The sequence below is a fragment of the Coturnix japonica genome, chromosome 4 (assembly GCF_054131305.1).
Source record: "Coturnix japonica strain WE chromosome 4, WE-NBRP24, whole genome shotgun sequence".
NCBI lineage: Eukaryota > Metazoa > Chordata > Aves > Galliformes > Phasianidae > Coturnix > Coturnix japonica.
Genome location: NC_140666.1, coordinates 39,552,500 through 39,573,394, shown reverse-complemented (window position 1 = coordinate 39,573,394; position 20,895 = coordinate 39,552,500). Strand labels below are relative to the sequence as shown.

The following is a 20,895-nucleotide window of genomic DNA, read 5'->3' as shown; positions in this document are numbered from 1 at the left end:
ACTCAGCTCAAACCTGATTGGTGCCTATCACTAGACAGCTGAGAAATGCACCAAAGTGAGCAGGTACCTCGTTCACCTTACTTGTCTCCCAGATGGAAGTGCTCAACAAGCAATTGGCAGCTGTGTGAGCCCAGGTGGAGCCAATCCCCACTGATTGCAAGAAGGCCAGCAACCATTTTGTTAACAGAGTGGGCCCTAGGAACTGAACTGCAACAACACAGAGAGGTCAGGATTCTTGGTTCATTTGTCCTTTCGTAACTACTGATGGGACTTCGACTTCAGTAGGTAAGTACGTGTGGTTTTTCCAATTGTTTTACAAGTTGTTTTTGGTAGTGTTGTTATTTAGTTTGAATAGATGTTTATTTATTGATAGGAGTGCGCCTTAACTCTGTCTTCTTCCTGATGCAAGTGGAAGCATCTCTTTACTCAGTGGGGGCCTTTTTTCAGCTATCTGTTGCGAGGTGTGATGGTAAGGTGCTGCAAACGGCCCTTCAAAGAATGCAGACACAGTGGTGTTGAGCAAATTTGACTGACAAGTACTTGAACTGGGATTTGCCAGTTGTGTAAAAGCTTTGTAACAGTGCTCAATTTAGCAGTTTTCTAAATGGGAGAAAATACACTTCTGAGAAAAGGAGGGTAATGTTTTCCTCTAATTACATTGAGGCAAGAGAAACATGCGTTAATGAGGGCAATTTATATCTGCTATAGTGTTATGGGGTGCTTCTGGTTTGTTCTTTCTGGACAACGATGTGCTATAATGTGTTTTATTTGTCAAGTAAGGCTTTGCTCAAAGACGAAAGCAGAGGATTAAGAAGGGAATGGATGGAGGAAGGAGCAGAGCTGGTACACCTCAGGAAATGAGTGGCTCGGAACTGGAGAGGCTCGTGTAGATTGTGTAGCCCTTAGGCTTCTCTATATCTGAGCCCAAAAGATTGCTGAATGCGTGGCTTTAAGGCTCTTGGAACTGCAGGAACATCTTCACCAGCATTTTAGAAGATTTTAAGAGCAGAACTATTTCAATGGTTTGGAACAGTATCCTATTAAAATAGCATTCCCTTCACACTTCAGGGAGAGGGCTATTGGCTGAAAGCGCTGACTGACAAATTACTACTGACTGAGAAATTATTTGGAATCTATCTGTGACTTTTCTAACTAAACTTCAGGAGCTGGGGACAGGAAGGGAGGGGAAAAGCAGTGTTCGTCCCTCTGAGTAATTTCAAAGCCCAGGAAGGGCTCTCAGTGTTACTTTCTTTACATCATCTTGTTGAAGATGATGAATGTTTTTACTTTAAGTACTTGTAACTTGAAGTAGCTACACAAACGTGCTAATATGGGGAATGAATACATATCGCTGCTCTCATTGAGAGGCTGGTACCAAACTGCTGGCAGGTTCTAAGCTCTATCCAGAGTGAGAAGGGGGAGTTGTGTTTAATTTTGCTTTATTTCTGAGAGAAGCTGCAGCTTCTTCTTTGCATTTCAAAGTAGAAATAAACTGTGAGAATCCCATTGCCTTTAGAGTACAGCAAGGTAACAAGCCTTTCAGAAAAAGTTACCGTGTCTCAGTAGTGAAAATAATGATGAGGAGCAGGGATTTTGTAAGTCACAAATAAATTAATTCAGGATCATATAACAACGGTACGAAATCTATTGTGTTCTGTAAAATGCTGCAAGGTGGAAATCTCCGTGGCATTTCTGCACTGTGAGACGGGAAAGCAGCTTTTGACACCATAGTGGTAGGTGTGGGGGTATAAGTTAGCACACAGCTGATGTTTTGCTTAAACCAATGCTAGCTGGAGACCAATTACTATGTAGATTTTCGTGATTGTCTTGCTGCCTTGGGGAGTGAAGGTACAACTCCAAGGAGGGGTTTTTCCATAGGTGTGGTAGTGAAGCAGGCTCCCACTCATAGGTTAGGCTGAGGTGAGGTAGGTTGGTGACTAACCTAGGGAAGAGTGGGCAGGAAGTTTGCTGCTGTTTCTGTAAGCACCCCTCCTGCTCAAGCAAACTCTGCTCCTCAGAAAGTGAGGAAATACACTTGGAAATCTCGGATGAGTAGGCCAGATAGCTGTGGCCTCATCTGTGACGGGATGTAAATGATGACTGCCTCAGTTTCTGTCTGTCTGAGAGCTCATGAGTGTGTGACAGAGGGGTGTGACCAGACTTGGCCTTTGCCTCAGTTTGTCCCTGCTCATATCTTCTAGGGTAGAGGCACATACAGGGGTGCATTTATTTATTTATTTATTTCCACAGCATACAGTACTTACTTGCCTTCTGTAGTGTTGACGTGATTTATGATGATGATTTCAGCTGATCCCACACCAGGGGAAAGAGCAAGCAGTGAGCTGCTTGCTTACACCTGGCTTTTAGTTGTACGTGTGCACTTGAATGCACTCCTGGTGCTGATACAGGAAGGAGTCCTTTAAATGGTATCAAGCTCTGTGACCTTTACACTCTTCCTCAGTCTTATTCAAGTTAGGTACAGAAAACACCTGGGGTGAGGCAAGGCCCAGCATAGATCTGCAGTGAATCATGGTGTTGTGATGGTGCCTGCTGCGTGGTGTGACCTTCTTGTCCCAATCACCGAGCTCGGGGCAGGTAAACATTGTCTGCCTTAGTATGACAAGGCAAAACAGCTGGGGCAGTCCATTTCGGTTGTGTACAAATGCCTGACAAGTACTGAAGGAGAGAAGGCTTCCTGTGCAATAGACTGAAGCACTGCTTAACTATTAGCTTGATTTTGATGTTTTGTTTCTGAGGTAGAAAGAATCCCAGCTTTAGAAGACATTCTGTATGAAAATGCATTTTCTTTACCCATGCTCGCTGCTTGCACTATGCAGGGACAAATCTTGCTGACTGTCCGGGGATGGAGGACTTTAGGGTAACGTAAGTTCCTTATAAGGCCCACAGACATAGCTATTAGGGTAATGGTACCATGCCTTTGCTTCCTTTATCTTTCATTTCTGGAAGTCTTGCACTGCAGGCTTTATGCCTGTGGTATTGTTTAGTAAATCAGCATCTAACAGTGCACTGGGGGAAGTGTGTCTGCTGGAGATCCCAAATGTGTGCTCTCCTGGTATTTAGACACAAATGCAATGAAAGCTCTGCTCTGGCTCTCCAGCTGTTCCCTATGGGAAGCCTCAGGCGCTCTAGAATTTCTCTTATATTCTTCACACTGGCTGCCACTGGCACTAACAGGTGCTGGTGATTTTCTGGTGTGCAGCTGAATGGTAACACATCTCATCTTATAAGTGTTTAAGGAATGGACTTTCCAGCTAGGAATATTGCTTCTGTATATATATATAGAGAGAGAGAGAGAAAGAGAGAACAGGTATTACGTGTGGGCTAGCTTTTTCATGCTTCTAGCAGAATTCTAGGCATATTTGTAAGAAATCTCTCTGGACTGGGGTAAAACAGCAGAGCTGCTTTCCTCTCTGATTGTCCTTTTGGTGCTGAAGTGCCTGCCATGTCCAGTATCACAGCGCAGGTCAGCAGCAGCAGTTGATACAGTACATGTTGCTTAGTCCTGCTGATTACAGTTATTGCACATAAGTAGATTGAAACTGTTTCAGGACATGTATACTATAAATGTTTGTTCTGGTGAACTCAGAAAGAACTCTGGTATTTTAGGCTGCTTGCAGACTTGTGTGTGTGCTGCAGCAGTCACACCTGCAAAGGTTTCCAGGCATACCTGTGAAGTAGAGTGCATTGAAAGGAAACCTGGATTTCAGAGCTCAAAGCAGTGCTGCCTGCAGCCCATCTGTGTCTGTCACTAGGGCTATGTGTTGGCAGCAGGCTGTTTTCCTTGACTGTTTTATTATCCTGTAACCTTCAGCCAGCCCCATGGCAGCACAGAGGAGAGGTGGCTTTTCTGTCTACATCTCCTTTTCATCTGCTGGGACAATTGCAGCTGCCTTCTTCAACCTTCCCTCAGAGGAAGGTCCCTGTATGTTGCTGCAGGTTCTGTGAGGGTCTGACAGGCATTTCTAGATTTCCAGCATGCCTCTCTGCCTCTCCCCACCCAAAAAAAAGCTTCCCTAAACCTTGCTTTGCAGCAGAACATCAAGACAAGCCAGTTCCACAGGTTGCTGCTGCTCCTGCTTAGGAGCTGAGCAGCTCTGAGCCGAGTGTAAAAAAGTAGAAGGAAGGCTTCTTCCCCTCACCTCCCCTCCTTCCTTCCTTCCTTTTTTCCCTTCCCTTTCCGAGCACTTAAGATGATACTAAAACACCACCCATACAGTACATCTGCTATGGCTATGACCTTCTGCCTCTGGCATGGTCACTTCTGTCTCTCCCAGGCCATATGCAGTCACACTTTCCACTCTTTTTTCTTTCTGTAACTCTGCTGTTACTCTGCTGCCTGCAGGATGCGTGCCTGTCGCTCTCTAGTGGTGCTGTGGGTCGTGGGGAGCCCTGCTTGGCTGTAGCTCTTCCCAAAGCTGCTGTATTTGGACACATCATTGGAAACGGCAAAGCAGAAGCATCAGTGTGTGATGTCTTCACGTCCCTGCCTAAGATTTGTGCAATGGAATGAACTTTGAAACACGTATTTACTGGAAATACTGATTTGCTCATTAATGCAGTGGTGTCACTGCTGAGTGAGTACCTTGCTAGTGCCTTTTTTATAGAGTTTAGCTCTGCCTTTGCAAATGTAAGTCCCATGTCTGTGTGATGTGGGTATTGAAGCTGCACATCTTCCTCTGTCCCATCATCAGAGGGAGAAGGAAAATCCCTTGTTCTGTTATGTGAATGTGTTGTGTGGACATGTTATTTCATATGGGAGAAATACCTTTCTAAGCACCTCCCGCATTTACCACTTCCACCTCCCATGCAGTCAGAACTGCTATGACAAATGCCCACTGCCTCCAGTGCTATTAATATCTGGTCAAATGTCCTCAGCAAAGGTAGTGGAAAGCAATTCTCCTGTCTAGAAAACCACTTAAAGTAAGTTTCCCTTGGGTCTCAATTGTGTCAGGCTTTCAGAAACATCAGTGTTCACTCGGGAAACTGGTGAGATTTAGTATTCAATTATTGTTAATTCGCCACGGTAATTACAGTTACACCTTCTTGAAGCAGAAATATTAAGTATTTCCCAGCTGACAGCCTCTACGTTCAGCACACAGCGAGCAGCCCTGTTATGCCCAAAGGCACCAGGAGGTGTCAGGGTGTGCACTCTGTGCACTCGCTCTCTGCCTGCGTCTCACTTCCCCTTTGGCCCTGCTGCTCCCTCCCCATGCCCAGCTGATTTTCTGAAGTAATTGGTTTTATTTTATATTTGGACAAAATAAATGATTAAAAGGTTTAAGTAGCTGAACGGCAGGGTCATTTGCTTAATAAAGGTTTTTGGAGCCCTGGAAATTCTCTGGAGCACGTAACAGTGTAGTTAGAAGAGTTATTTCAAAGTACCTCATGTTCATCACTTTCCTTTGCCTCTGGACATTTACAAGTGCATCTCTGAGCATTTTTTAATGGTTACATTTTTCAGATCAGAGAAATGTGATGGATCTCACTGCACTCTTAGATCTCCATTCAGACAGCAGGTCTATAGTGCAGTGAAGGATGTAAGGAATGCCAAGGGTCTCACCTCCAGTACTTTGATTTCTCAATAAACTTACAGCTTTGTACCAATTCTATTGGCATCTTTGTTTTGCAGTATCACACAAGTTTATGTGCACACCTGTACTGACCCCTAGTAAGAGTCTCTATTTGCTATGGAATATATCTTGTAGAAGTTTAAGGCAAATCCACATAACAAGATATTGGTTTCTTTTTATTTGCAAAAGTATCTGAGGTGGGAATGAACCTGAAAAAGCCCAGAAAGTGCTTATATATTGCTCCTTCTTGAGCAGCCTGTAAAGCTGCTCAGCTGCGCTGGCCAAGTTAGCGGTCCATTACCTCAAGCTGTGTAATTCTTCCCCCATGTAGCCAGAGCATGCTTTGCTTTGGTGCCAAGGATTTCACAACTGGTTGATTTGCCTCTCCAAGGAAGCTGATTCACTCTTTTATATGCAGTAGCCTTCTCATACTCTATAATAGCAATGTATCTTCTTTTCTGGTCTAAAAATATATTTGCATACACATGTGAGATTAATGTCATGGAGGGCATGAACTCTGTTCTCTTTCAGTGAAACTAAACCAGACAAAGTAGTGCACTGAGGATGGGCCAGCCTGTTCTGAATGTTCAGCCCAGGCTAGGCTGGGTTAGAAACAAGAATCTGACAGCATTAAGCACCTGTCAGGGAGAGGCTTATAGGCTGATGCTGGAGATCCAGTAGGAATTCACTTGTGGCTGTGCTTTCAAGTCTCTGTGTCCAAAACCAGTAAAAGTTGACAGAAATGCCTCTCTTCTGGAGGCTGAGGTCAAGCAGGGAGTTTTCTTCCTTAGATTGTCCTCCTTGCTGCATACACATGACAAAAATCAATCTGGTTAGTTAAACTTGATTTATTTTTTTATTTGTTTGTTTGTTTGTTTTCTTCTTTTTCCCCATTTGTGTTTAGCTGGTGGGGCAGAAGGCTGTAGGCTCTGGATGGACAGCCTCTCTTGTGCACCAAAGCTTCCAGCTGGGAGATGCTTCATTTCATGTTTATGAGAGGCAGCCTCAAAAAGATGGGGTATGAGAGGAAGAAGATACATGCAAACAGCTTCAGGGACATTCTGGATCCAACTGAAGGCTGTGCCCTGTGACAGGCAAGACGTTTTGGGTCTTATCAGTTCTCAGAGCATCTTTTGTAAGCAACAACTGAGATAAAAGCCAAGGAAAGATCAAAGCAGATTTCATTATTTCAATGGCTTTTTGCTCCTTGTTTTTCACTTTTCAGCATTTCCTTCTGCCAGAGTGCTACCCTCTCCTCTGCATCTCATTTCTGCCCTGCCTGCTGCCAGGCTGTGGTTGAGGATGTTCCAGCCTTCCTGTTTCAGGCCTAAAGGCTCCAAACCTGGAGCAACATTGGTTCATTTTAGCTGCAAGATAACCCTTGCAGTTTCGTTTCTCTCAGCTGGTGAGATAAGGTTCCCAAGCAGAAGTTGGCCTCAAGTTTCTCCCATTCAGCTGAGGGCAGCTATGAGTGGCCATGCTGTCTCCTTACGGCTGAAAGGTTGATCCAAGGGTGCTGAGCCCTACGGCAGTGACAATGTGGAGAGGGGATTTTTCCGAGGCAGGGGGGCTGCTCAGCTCCCCAAAGGGCCTTTGTGTGGCGGAAGAGTGGTTCCTTCTCAGTGAAGACTTGGATTTCCCCTCCTTGCCATCTGCGCTTGTACTCGCTGCTAGAGAACAGTCATTCTGCGTGCTTTGTGAACTTGTAATGCGGAGGGCAGAAATGCAATGTTGCTTAGTTAGACTGTAAATGTCAGGCTCCTGCAAGCACAAGGTTGGTAAACACGGCTTTGAACAGGCAGAGAACAGTACAGACAAATGTCAGCCATGCTGTGGAAATCAGTCCCAGGTAGTCTGGAAAGAGATGACATTTGTAGTGAAATGAGTCATTCATGGAGATGTGAAGAGGCGATGTGCCACTGGGCAATGGGGAGACTTTGCTGTGGTTGAAGAAGTCTCCATTGAGCTGGAAAGTGTTGCTACCTTTCTTGAGATATGCTCTTAATACTCCTCCTTAAATATCCTGAGTTAACAACCAGGAAATGGGTCAAAACCGTGTTCACTTCTATGAGAAATAAGGCATGCATTGTTTTGTGAGCCAAATGACGTGGAGGTTGCTTAATTACTGACTCAACTCAAATGGAAACTACTAATATCTTGGGGGAGAAAAAATCACTTCAAACCTCTAGTTGTATTTATCAAGATGTCACACTCTGAGGACATGGGAATCCTTGCTGCAGCATTCCTTAGCTGTTGGCCTAAATAAGTGACAGGAGCGGGATGCAATTCAATGATTTTATTCATCTCAGAGAATTAAGATGTACCTTCAGGAGGCTGCTCTCTCAGGTAGAGAAGGGGATGTCCTTCAGCACTCTGACTATCGGTAGCTTTGTTGTATTTCTGACCTTGGAGGCATTTTCAGTGCCTCCAACTTGGCTGGATCTGTGGCACCATGGGACAAGTATGCAATGTAGTTATAGAATCACAGAATCATTAAGGTTGAAAAAGACCTCTATAATCATCTAGTTCAATCATCTACCTATCTCCAGTATTGCCAACTAAACCATGTCCCTCAGTGCTGCATCTGTGTGTTTCCCAAACACCTCCAAGGATAGCGACTGCCCCAGCCCATTCCAGAGCCTGACTGCTCTTCAGGAGAGGAAATTATTTCTAATATCCAACCTGAACCTTCCCTTGCACAACTCTAAGCCTTTCCCTCTTGTCCTGTTGTGTCTTGCTACTCTGGTTTTACCTTTTCTGGTATGCTCCATGTGAGCACTCCCAAGTTCTGGAGCATCTTCACTGGTGTTGCAGCATCTTCCAGACCATCTCTATTACATGAGCCTCCCATGCAAATTGCCAACGCTTTGCTGCAGCACCTGTGATGTCTGGCCTGGTTCCTCTGCATGCAAATGTGCAGGGAGCGAACACCAAATCCTCAGCCCTGCCAATGCTGCCAGGGCTTCATGACTTCATTCCTGCTATGCCCATTTTGTGCTATGCCATGCTATTCCAGGATGCCTTGGAGGTACCACACTGCTTAACATTAGATTAACTTGGGGTTGACTCATATCTGAACCAATTCAGATGAGAGCTCCTGTAGGGGTGCTGGGTTTTCCTAGCGACAAGTGTGAACTAGCACCATAGTCTGGGGATTTTCTCCCATGCTTTCTTGGTACTATTTGCATAGTGGGGTGGATGGACAGTCCCAGAGTCTGCCCCTGCCCTCAGCCTGGGTGTCATTCTCTGATATCCTACACAAAGAACGCTGTGCTTTCCCTTTAGTAAAAAGTACCCAAAAGCATGGTCCCTGCTTCACGGGTCCTGTGACTGAGGATGGATCGGGACCATGAATATAAGTACTGCAGCCAACTCTCTTGACAAGTAGGGCCTCACAACTCTGATTATAAAGGAGAAATTGTGGGAAGGCAGGTCATGGTGTCTGTCTACCATCAGTGCCCGGCTGTTCCAATTCCTTCAGGTTCTCCTTAAATACTCTCACCGTGGTTCCCAGTTGAGCTTTTGTTCATGTTCTAAGCCATTCTCCTTCTTCCCCAACTTTTCTCTTTTAAACCTCTCTCTTATCTGTCTGTGCCCCTTTTCCTTGGTCCTCAAGCAGAGGAAATACTTACTCTCTTTACTTCTTAAGTATTTTTTTTTTCACTAGTTTTTTTTCATGTGAGGTAAGAATTTAGGGTCAAACGGGACCGGTCAAGAGTACTATTGTGGCAGTGTTGTTTGGAATGGATTTGAGCTCGTAATTTTCCTATCCTAGGCAGACGTTAAGCTGGAATAGGCACCAGCTGAAAAAAAATTTATTTAGGAAGGGCAAGGTGTTCAGTTCCCAGTGCAATGGGTGGGTGGGCTTTTATTTGCCTTCCTTCTCGGGATCTCACATTTAATTACGTGGAGATTACTCTGGCTCTTCCAAAACTTGGGAGGAAGGTACTTGTGTTGCTCCTTTGGAACACCTTCCTTGGGCTGTAGCTCATGACATGACAGCCAGATGCCTGGGGGGTGGGAGGGGAAGTGATATGAAAATCCACTAATGATAGTAATGAGAATCAGCTGTGTCCTCTGCAATGTCCATCATTCTTTCTAATCATGATAAATGGGAACTGAACAATGTGATAGGTTAGTAGAGCTTGGTGTTGAAGCCCATGATAAAAATAGAAGGCCTGGAAGAAAAGAAAGCAATGGTATAATTGAATTATTGAAATAAGACATGACGAGGAGAGGAGATGTAAGAAAAGCCAGAGCAACTCAACCTCCAAATAACTTTATATGTGGATAAATGAATACAGGCTAGCATTTTAAGGCTGCCAGAATCATGGGGTGACAGAAGACATCCCAGTTGGCCAGTATGGGGATAGATGGTCAAAGGAATAATGGGCAGGCAAAGCTGGAAGTTGCTGGGGTGCTTTTGCTGTGATAACTGAGACATCAATGCTGTGATCAGGTTCTCATGGTATCCAAAGGGGTTTTCATGTGGTGCTCAACTGGGTAGTACTGAAACAAGTATACATGCAATTCTGTCAGGTTTCAGCAGGAGATATTTGTGTGTCCATCTTTGAAGCAGTTGCACCACAAACCACAGCAGCGAGTATTCATTGCAATTGGAGGTACTTTTCTTCTCTTTACAGTAGTTTTGATGTCTCATGTAGAGTGCTTACAAATTGTGGATGGAAGACGAGTGTGCTGAAAGTTCGCTTTCATTCTAAGCAAACACAGTGGGTTTCAGTACAGCCAAGTCCCTGGTTAATGTACTTGAAAGTTCTGTGACAGGCTTTCATCTCTCATTTGTCATACCCATTTTTAAAAAGGGTAGAAAAGACAACCTGGGAAATTACTGACCTGTCAGCTTCACATCTGTGCTGAGGAAGATCGTGGAACAGATCCTCCTAGAAGCTGTGCTAAGACACGTGGAAGAGAAGGGGATGATACAGACCAACCAGCATGGCTTCATCAAGGGCAAGTCCTGCCTGATCAACACAGTGGCATTCTGGGATGGCCTGACTGCATCAGTGAGTCACTGATATCATATATATGGACTTCAGCAAGGCCTTTGTTACAGTTTCCATTATAACATCCTTCTCTCCAAACAGGGAAGATACCAATTTGATGGGTGGACTGCTCAGTGGATGAGAGCTGGTTGCAAGGTTATACTCAGAGAGTGGTGGTCAATGGTTCAATGTCCAAATGGAGATCAGTGCTGAGTGGTGTCCCCAGGGGTCAGTGCTGGGGCTGATGTTCTTCATCTGGACATCGGTGACATTGTCAGCAGGATCAAGTGCATGCCCAGCAAGTTCACAGATTATACCAAGCTGTGTGGTGACATTGACGTGCGTGAGGAATGGGATGCCATCCAAAGAATTGGACTAGATTACTTTTAAGGGTTCCTTCCAACTCAAATGCTTCTATGATTATTCTTATTTTTAGAGAGGTCTTGTACATGTCCCCCTCTGCCAGGAAGTGTGAGCTTTCTTCTCCTTACCACAGATGGCTCACCTGAGGCCTTCTGTATTTTGATGTGTCTGAACTTCTCAATTTTAAGCTGTTTGGTGGTGGCAGAAGCACAGCAAAGCAACAGGTTGCTTCTCTGCTGTGTATCCTCTGAGAGATGTTTGCACTGCATCAGTGTAGCCTTCCAGTTCAACTAACATAGGAAAGGTTTTTGGAGGATCCACTGGGTAGAAAAGTTGAAGGGGAAAGGAAACAAACCAAAAGTGACTTAAACTAAAGCTCCTCCTGCAAAGGTCCAGCTGCTGCAGAAAATGCAGAAGCTGATAGGATATTTTTAACATGTTGATGATGAAATGTGTAAGTCCACTGTTCAAAATACTGGGACCGCTTTTCTGAATTACCAGCATCTGGGAAGTGGTCAACTTAAATACGTATTTAATCCTAGGCTACATCCTCACCCTCCTTCTCCCTTCTCAGAGTTGCCAGTCAGCATGCACAGCCAGTAGTGACCAGCAGTGACTGCAAGCCTTTCCTTCCTGAGAAAGCACCACAGCATTTATCAATGTACGCATTAGTCATACATCAAAACCACCACGACTACTATATAGGCAATTAAAAAACCCTGGGATTACAGCTTTTCTGCCAACTTCTCCTTTCTAGATGCATCCACATCTATTTCACTTTTCCTACCCAAAGCAGAAACTTCTTACAGCTTTGGGGCCAGGTAGGCAAATGTGTGTGTTCTGATGTGATGCAGCAGGGATTCACCCAACTGCCTGACATTCTGGGGAAAAGCCAGGCTCATCACTCCAGTGACTGGGCAAAAGCTGGGGGCTTTGCTATGAAAATCTGTGTTTGGACATGAATCAAGTGGATGAATCTAAGATGGAACCTCAGTGCCAGCGCTCTGCTTTATCTCAGTCATCGGAGACTCTCTGGGACTCCAATGCAAAGGGGGTTTAACTTCTCATCCACTCATTTTTGGCACTGATCTCTTGAAAGAAATCTTGGCAAGATTTTTGCATCTGTCTCTGAGAAAAGTAAGATTGTAAGGGAAAGAAGAGGAGCTCGTGGTTTGCGTGGAAGACTCAGATTTTTTATTTTAGTTTACTGTTGCATTGCTGTATAAAACACAGATGTGATTTGAAAGCTCTGAATTACAATGTTATCATACAACCATATTGTCTTTCTGCTGCCTTCTGCCTTTCTCTTCACTTTGTTCAAGGTTTCATGTTCCTTTCCCCTATTGCTCCCTGGCTGGTGGCTTTGCCTCATTTGGGCTTTGCCCCACCATAACCTGGGAGTGTGTGGTGCTGTTGTGGGCACCGCTTTGCAGTGCCAGTTGGAAGTGATTGTCCTGTGTCAGAGCAGGAGCTGTTGGCGCTGTGGGATCCTGTGATGCCTAAATGCTACTGAGGGACTAAATAGAAAGAGCCCTGGATCTTGGACTGTCCAAGCAGGGATTTGTGCCATAGGATGATCTGAATGTAATATACAGGATGCGTGTGAGCAAGGGAAGCACTTTTGCTGAGTTCCCCCCACCAATGTCAGCCATCCATCAGTGTTTTGCTTTCACTCTGCTGATATGCAGCAAGTTGCCACAAAATGCCCACATCAGCATTTAGCCACGAATTTGCAAATACATAGGGATAATTTCCCTTCTGCTGCTGCTACTATACCAGTAACTTCTTGCATTTCCTGGATGTTTTTGTTAGCAGAGGGAAGCGCTTGGTTTGAAGGTTATGAGTGGAAATACATTGCAGAGATCGTTATTATTTTCCACTGTACAGTGCTTTTTTTGCTGATGTAAGAGAGAGTAAAAAATAGTGTGGGGAATTATAGCCCCAAATATGTAAATATCTGACTGCAATAAAAAACCCCTTGCATGGGGTTTGTGTTCTGATGTATTTTGGGTTCTCTTTGTGGTTGAAGAGTAAACACTGAGGGGAATGAATGTTGATAACATTTATGCAGACCCAGCTAATGAGAAGGGGCTGGGGGAGGTAGAGATAATGTGAGAAATTCAAATCCACCCTTTGTCCCGACAGCTGACTTTTATCAATAATGCTGCATGTTGGGCTTCAATACGGCTGCGGTGAGCGGCCGAGAAATGATGTCACCTCTTTACGGTCCATTTGTCGTGTGTGACTCCTGCAGTCTGCCTCTTACTGCTTGTGTCAGAGCGTGACACTGCCAAATAAATAGAGGCGTTTCTCCTCCCTGGCTCCCCACTTTGTCCCTGGGGCTGCAGGCACCGTGAGGATGCGAGTAATGGCGTGGGGTGGGGCAGGAGCTGTTGCGCTCCCATGGATGGTGCTGCTGCTGTTGGTGATGATGTCCATGTCACAAGCAGGTGAGCTCCTTGTGCCTTCATAGAGATAGCCTTGGTAGGGGTGAGTGTTCAGTCTTCATCTTGCATTAGGATGGCATGGAGAAGGCAGAAATCCCTTCTGACTGCCTAACTCAGGGTTTCTCCTATAGCAGAAGGAGGAGCTCTGCATTCCTCCTGTGCTAGGTTTAGCTGTGGAGAGAAGGATGCAGGGCATAGTTACAGATAACTAACTCCTTATGCTGGCCCTGAAAGTGCTGGTAGTGAAAACACAGAAAGGGATGGCTTCTTAAGCTTGCTGAATTTTGGGGTCATTTTATCTCTAAATATTGCTGTTTGCTTCTGTAAGTTGCCACCTTCTTTCTTTCTCAGCCATCCTGGAAGTAAACGGGAACCTGAGCTGTAGGTGTGTAAAGACAACCTCAGACTACATCAGTCCAAAGAGATACGACAGCATTGAGTTAAGGCCTGTGGGAAGCACCTGCGGGCGCACAGAAATCATGTAAGTGCTGTGAGTGCTTGGCCGTAGATATAGGGCAGAGATCCTGTTCTCTCCAGCAGCAGGGCCAGCATTGAGCGCTTTCTTCTGCAACCGCCATGCCTCTCAGCTTCCCTTCTGAAAGCTAAAACCTTCAGAAAATGCTGGCCATCTCAGCAGCATGTGTGCAAAACTACAGAAAATAATGTATTTGAATGGCAGCAGTCTGTGCGCAGCGCAGCAGTGCATTGCCTCCTGCTTCTTCCCCTTTTCCAGCTGTCTTATGGCTCTCCTCTCTTGCAAGCAGCATTCTGCAGCTCCCTGCTTGCAGTGCTGTAAGCGAAAGCTGGTTCCTGCAGATCAGCTCTGTCTGTTCAAATCCCTGCCTCTGGAGGGAGCGTGATGCTCATAACCGTCCCTTGCGTTTCAGCATTAAATTGAAATCCTCGGCAAAAGTGTGTGTGAACCCTGATGCTCCTTGGGTAAAGAAACTGCTGAAGCGCATTGCTGGCATGTAAGTTTCTTTAATGCAAACTCTTGGTCTGGAGTAAGTAATGTTCTCCCAGGCAGCATCCAGTTATGCCTGCAGTCCCTGGGGACCTGCTTTTGGGAACCAGGACTCCTGGGGTTGGCTATGACTTTCTTCAGGGTGCTTCCGCTCCTGGCACAGCAGAAGGGTTGCCAGGCTGTTCCTGTGGGCGACATCAGGCCTGGGGGAATGGTGGTGACTTCCTTTGGCTCTGAAAGGAGCTTCCTCCCTCAGGGCCCTGCGCCATTCATGAGTTTCTCCTCCTTCTGCTTTTTGCAGGAAGAAAAGATAAGCTTCCTGCTAAGGAACTTGGTGTTCGGAAGGCATGCTGTGTTCTGTCTCAAGACCTCAAGTCAAATAAAGTTTGTTTTTTTCTTCCCTTGTGTTTTCCCTTTAGCTGAGTTTTGAAGAGGCACCACTGAGTATTGATTGAGTGTTGTCACTGTAGGTCAGGTGTGTTACTGGATGGGGGCACAAGCTTTCTCACAGATTCAGCACATGCAACCATATCCAAGTGCAGGTGTTCACAGTGGGTATGGGCTCTACAGGCAGCTGTAAGGTTTTTATAAGAAGCAAAAGGCAAATAGAAGCATCCTGGGGCTGGTGCGAGGCTGTTTTACACAGGGGATGGGAATAACTGGGTGTGGGGGAAAGGAGCAAGGGCAAGTATGCCAAAGCTTAGGATGTTCTTATTGGGGGAGAGCTGCTTGTAAGATGCATAGACATCAAATACTGTCTGCCATTCAGCGTTGCTTCATTAACTTGTATCCCACCAATTATTGGTATCCCTAAAGTAAACAGTGTGCATCTTTTATGGATGGGATGGCGTGTCCTTCTATATGTATATGTGAACAGAGTGGGGCATCTTTGTGAGATAGAATGGTGTGCCCTGATGCTACAGCTGACATGCAAATAGTGGCTGTAGGGAAACAAGTGGCATCTGACCACACAAGAGGAAAAAACACTCCAAAACCTCCAGGTTTGCATGGCTGCATGAGCTAGGAACTAGCAGTGGGGGAAACGGCAGCTACTGTTACCAGACCCAGCTTCTTTGGAAAAAGAAAACTGAGCCAGTTTCAGGAAGATCGTGCCCCTGTCTGGCCTCAGGCCACTTTTTATTATCGGCACTACAAACCCAGCCAGCACCGTCAGCAGGAAAGGGTGATGGGTGAAAACCACCCCCAGCCCCGGGGGCCTCCCGTGCACCACCACACTTCTCCTATTCCCTGGCTCAAATAGGGGATGCTGCTGGGCTGGGGCCAGGTCCTGTCAGCATGGCAATGCGGGCAGCCCTACTGCTAGGGCTGCTGCTGGTGGTCCTGTGCCCTGGGAATGCAGGTGAGGCAATGCACAGTGCTGGGCATCATTTTTGGAGGTAGCGTCCTGCTTCTATCAGGGGATGAAGTGTTTCTTGAGTGTCTTATTGAGGCAGATGTGCTGACTTTGAAAAGAATGTGGGGGAGGATGTGATGTCTGGAAAAGTTTTTAGAGGCAGAGGGAAGGGTGGGTTTTCAGGTACTCGTGAGCTATGGCCGTGTTCCTCCAGCCCTCCTGGAAGCCAATGGCAACCTGAACTGCCGCTGTGTCAAGACCACCACTGCCTTCATTCCCTTGTGGAAGTATGAGAGCATCGAGGTGCGGCCAGCGGGGAGCAGTTGCAGGCGCATGGAGGTGTTGTAAGTGGCTCCTATGGCAGTGAGGGGGCTGGTTCCCCTCTGTCAACTACTTGGTTCTGTGCATCTCTTCCTTATGGGTTGGGGGAAACGAAGGGGCTTGGTCCCTCAGCCTCCCCTCTGGAGGGAAAGGGGCTGAAGCCCTGCATGTTTTCCAGGATTAAACTAAAGACCCTCGAGAGGATCTGTGTGGATCCCAGCACCCCCTGGGTGAGGAAGCTCCTGCAGGACCTCCCAAAGCTGTAAGCATTCTGGCCCTGACCTGAGAGGCGAGCAAAGCAAGACCTGGGGTTCCTGAGCCATCCTTGGGCCTGCTCTTTGCACGTTTTCCCCTTCTGCTCCTGACAGGAGGAAGAAAGCTGCTCCCCAGTGAGACCTGGCATGATAACCTCATGGGTTATGCTCAGAGCTGGAAACCCTGCTCCTCACCACTGCTTCTCCCCCAGCCCAGAGGACATTTTCCCCTGTTATGCACCCATGGAAATGCAGAGGCCTTTCCCCAGCTCCACAGTGATGCATCCCACTGCCCCCCCAGCATCAGCAACAAGTGAGATGTCCCCTCCGAGCACACCACACTGAGATCTAATAAAGACAGCAGCTTTTCCTCTTTTACCATCACTGGTGTCCCTGCAGTGTGCCGTGGGGCAGGGCCTCCTGCTCATCACTCACTTTTTGCGCCACCATGTGAGCTGTACTTGTAGGATGGGGCTCTGCTGGTCTCTGCATTGGACAAGAGGCTCTTCAGGCCATGTGCTGAAGGGGAAGCGATGGCAGGGAAGTCAAAGCTGGGGGCACAGGGCAGATGCTTTCCCCCAGCGTTTCCCAGACTATGAAATCCCCACCGGGTCAGCTATAAAGCAGCCCAGCAGTGGCTCGGGGGCAGTGAGGATGCAGGCGCTGCAGGCAGCACTGGCCCTGGGCCTGCTGCTGGGCAGCCTGCTGCCAGGGGATGGTGAGTGAGAGACCTGAGGGACCCTGGGTGGGGGCAGTGGGCCCGTGGGCTTCTCTGAGCTTTCTGCTTCGGGCTCTCTCTGAAAAGATTCATCTTTTCTTTCAAGCTGAAGGGGTGGGATTTGCTTGACATCTTCAGGCTATGTCTCTTCATAGACCCTGTGAAGCTTGGTGGGTGGGCAGCACATGGTTCAGTTCTGAGAATGCCTTCCAAACCCCTACTGTATGCATGAATTGAAATACTTGGAGCTGCTTCCGAAGGGATTATCCCTGCACCTGCTAACATGTGCTGCTGTGTGCCCTGCTAACGCCTGCATGCATCCCTTTTGGGCTGGGATATGGGGAGGCTGGGGGCTGAGCTCCGGCTGTGGGCTGCTGTGATGCAGGTCTGTCGCTGGAGAGCCTGCTGACCAACAAGAGGTGCAAGTGTGTCAAAGTGACTGCCCAGGTCATCGGGCTGGGGCTTATCCTTGCCATCGATGTGACACCGCCGGGTATTCATTGCCGGAGGAAAGAGATCATGTAAGTGACAGTTTGGTACCTGGGTGCTCGCATCCTTTGTGAAGCTGTGTCTCACAAGGCCTGCACTCTCTCAGGGGGTGCTGCCACCTGTTCTAAGGGGGGTTACCTCACAGGGTGGAGGCTGAAGACTCCCAAACCTGTCTATCTTGCAGTGAGGGTTAGGGTGTGCGCTCCCCTGGATGCATACTGGAGTATGGAAGGTGTTGGGTCAGGAAAGCTGTAGGGAGGGGCTGAGCGGGTCTGGTCTCCTCGCAGCCTCACCCTGAAGAGGAACAAGAAGGTGTGTGTGGCCCCTGAGGCGCCCTGGATCCAGCTGCTCATCCACAAGCTGACGCAGATGGATATCACAAAAAAAGAAGCAGCGGCGGTCGTGCGGTCACGGCGGGAAGCGGGGAGATGGACACTGCCCCCATAGCAGGACCTGCATCCCTTCCCCAGCACCGCCTGTCCCTCAATCCATCCAGCCTTGGTTCTGGCTGGGGACAGGAGCCTTTCTCCCCCTCCACCCTCCCCAGAACCAGGCTGTCCTGCCAGACCCTGGCGTTGCCCTACATTTTGGTGATTCTGCTGTCCCCCTGCGTGATGCCCACCCAGGGCTCAATTAAACTCTGAATGCTCTGCCCTTGACTCTTTCCGTGAGGATTTGTGTGAAAACAATGTTTCCATTGCATGCATTTCCAGGATGGGTTAGATGGGGACTGTGGCACTGCGAAGCCTACAGGCAGGGCTGTAGGGTGTTTCTCATGCCTGCTGTCTTTCCTCTGCCCAAAGGACCCAGCGGTTTTGTGCTTTATGTACTTTCCTGCTCCATAGGAAGAATCTGAGCAGTGCGTGCTGTAAGTAAGATGTGGTCTGACCTCTGAAAAGCTCAGTGCTGGTGGCGGCAGTGCTGCCTCTCAGCTTTGTGAGCATGGGGAAATAGAAGGGAGTGAGGAGATTTCCCAAACACTGGTGGATGTGGTCTGAACATCCTTTGTACCTTCCCTCCTGTGTCCCAGGAGCACCATCAAGAGACAGAGGCTCTTGGGAAAGACACATTATCCAAAACTGAGTCTTTTCAGTGGGTAGAATCATTTAGTGCAAGTGGAGCTGGCGTTCCCTTTTAATAGTGCGTCAATTACTGCAAGTGGGAGATGGGCAGAAAGGATTCCTTACTCTTTATTCCTGTGGGAAGTGTGGAATAAGCTTTCCACTAAGTTTCTGTTCAAGAGTGTTGCTCTTGCAGCTGAGGAGCTGAGGGCTGGTGTCAGGCTTGGGAATGCCTGGAAGACCCACAGTATGTCCATATGGGGCTGGTGGCTCCCAGGGCTGGCACTCAGCCTGAGGGCATGGGGGAACTGAGGGCAACTCCTGGCTTCCAGCACAGCTCCAGGTGGCCAAGTGGCCAGAGGAGCCTCTGCTCTCAGCAACCTCCTGATTCCATTTGCACAAAGCGCAATGGAAATCCCCTTAAAACATCAGTGTAAGCATGTCCCAGAGTGACACCGCTGCTTCCCAATTCTCCGTGTGCAGTTCCACCTTCTGGGGGGAGGACGCGGCTGTTGCAGAAATGGAGCACAAGAAAGAGGTCCGGCTGAAAAGCACCCAGCCTCACCAAAGGAGAACTGTGGGCACCTGTGAGTTTATGAATTAAGGGCATCTCTTGCTAATGTGGTGCACACAAACACTTTAATTGCTCGGAAAAGAAACACATGATGCAATAATTAAAAGTCGAAAACAAAGCCAAAGTCATGTAACATGTCACTTGTAAAGAGAGCCACCGTGATTTCCTTTTTGCTTTGGAACAAAGACAAATACAGACAAATGCAAACTTGGTAAATGCCTACGTTTTAGAAACTGTTCAACAAAGAGGACAAGACCAAGTACCAGAATCACTCCAACCCTCACCCTCACCGGTGAGAGGTTTTCTAAGCTAAATACCTTGTATTATTGCAGGACTGGGGGAAAGGAGGAGTCATATCACTTAGCATGCTTTGCCATCAATGATGTACCAAAGTACATGAGCGTTTCTCTGGCTTCCTGTTGATTTTCAGACACGTGTCAAGAAGCTGCTCCTGAAGCCCATCACCCTCCAGTATAGCCAAACCTGCACACTTTGTCGCATCTCAATACCCATCATGGAGTCAAATGACTTTTCTCAGTCCTTAAAAGGTGCTGGTTTTGTCACATTCCTGATGGTGCCATGTTGTCACTTTTCTGGACGTGTCACACCTGTGCCTGTCTACCAGCTGCCTTTTGGCCCAGCTCCATTTCTCAGAGCAGAAAACCTGTGCTCATTATCTGTGCGAATGCTGTCACAAAAGGAGTTCCCGTGTCACTTAGGGCTGTGCCTGTATCCAAAGCTTTATAATCTCCTTTGAAATTGGTTTTTAACCTTGAAGTGCTTTCTGGGCTGACACTTGGATTAGAGAGGTAGGAAATGAAATGCTTTTCATCAGGTTTTCTTGGGTTTTATGCTGCTTTTGAACACTGAAGGGAGATAAAGGGAGGGTGTGCTACAATACCTTGTACTTGTTAAAAAGAAAAGGATGAGCTGCATAATCCAAGATGCCTTTCCTCATTATGAGATGATGAGATCCAGCTAATAAGAAAATATCTCAGAAAAGTCCAAGCCTCTCTGCACTGAGGGTGCATTTATTTTCCAGCCTCTAGTCTGTATAAAACCCTCTGCAACCAAGCAGTTCAGATCCTTTTCAGGCATGGGAAATCTAACGGCCAAAATCTTCCTCCTTCTGAAGTCAATGTGAGCTTCAGCAGATTGCCATCCCTTTTTCATTCCCTTCCTTCTCCCTTCCTTTCCCTTCCGTCAATTAGCTGTAACGGAGCACACGGCAGGCTCTGAAGTCTGCACCTACATGCAACACCATCTGCTACACTGGCATGAAGTGAGGAAAGGGATTCTGTGGTTATTGTGAAAAAAACACTCCTGGATCCGTTGCAGAAGAACAACAAGCTGATGTAAAACAGTGAGACACTTCTCATTCCAACACTTTGCTATTGTCTTGAGAGGCCGCAAAGAGGGCCTGTCGAGATGGTGAGACAGGCAAAGCATCATTCCTTATGTTCAGTTTTGGCCTTTGGTCTTTATTATCATTACAAGAAAAACATCTGTTAAGAAATGCATAGCAGCCAAGAACAGGCAAATGGTAATGAAGCACAAAGCTGAGGTCACCAGGGGATAACTGCTGCTCCCTCTCACACCCAGGTAAGGGTGTGTATCACACTTTTGTGTTCCTTCTCTTGCAGGCCATTGACTTGGTGTGGATAGGATTAAAAAACTCTTTCACACCACCCCACTATGCTAAATTTCACACCAAGGGAAGGTTTTGATGTGAGAAGCTTAAAACACCTTGTGGAAT

The 20,895-nt window shown here is 47.0% G+C and overlaps 3 protein-coding genes across 3 annotated transcripts; all 3 read left to right on the top strand.

Moving 5' to 3' along the window:
• The first annotated feature begins 13,197 nt into the window (after positions 1–13,197).
• LOC107313182 (interleukin-8-like) lies at positions 13,198–14,769 on the top strand. Its single transcript, XM_015861201.3, has 4 exons — positions 13,198–13,407; positions 13,756–13,885; positions 14,292–14,375; positions 14,670–14,769. Exons 1-4 carry the CDS (start codon positions 13,317–13,319, stop codon positions 14,680–14,682), a joined length of 318 nt encoding a protein of 105 aa, XP_015716687.1. The 5' UTR covers positions 13,198–13,316; the 3' UTR covers positions 14,683–14,769.
• A 790-nt stretch (positions 14,770–15,559) lies between these two features.
• LOC107313183 (C-X-C motif chemokine 13-like) lies at positions 15,560–16,681 on the top strand. The gene is made up of 4 exons (XM_015861202.3): positions 15,560–15,728; positions 15,937–16,066; positions 16,222–16,305; positions 16,412–16,681. The coding sequence occupies exons 1-4, from the start codon at positions 15,665–15,667 to the stop codon at positions 16,434–16,436; spliced, it is 303 nt and encodes a 100-aa protein (XP_015716688.1). The 5' UTR covers positions 15,560–15,664; the 3' UTR covers positions 16,437–16,681.
• Positions 16,682–16,856: 175 nt separating this feature from the next.
• Positions 16,857–18,163, top strand: LOC107313180 (C-X-C motif chemokine 13-like). Its single transcript, XM_015861199.3, has 3 exons — positions 16,857–17,015; positions 17,401–17,536; positions 17,792–18,163. Exons 1-3 carry the CDS (start codon positions 16,952–16,954, stop codon positions 17,949–17,951), a joined length of 360 nt encoding a protein of 119 aa, XP_015716685.3. The 5' UTR covers positions 16,857–16,951; the 3' UTR covers positions 17,952–18,163.
• Positions 18,164–20,895: the final 2,732 nt, after the last annotated feature.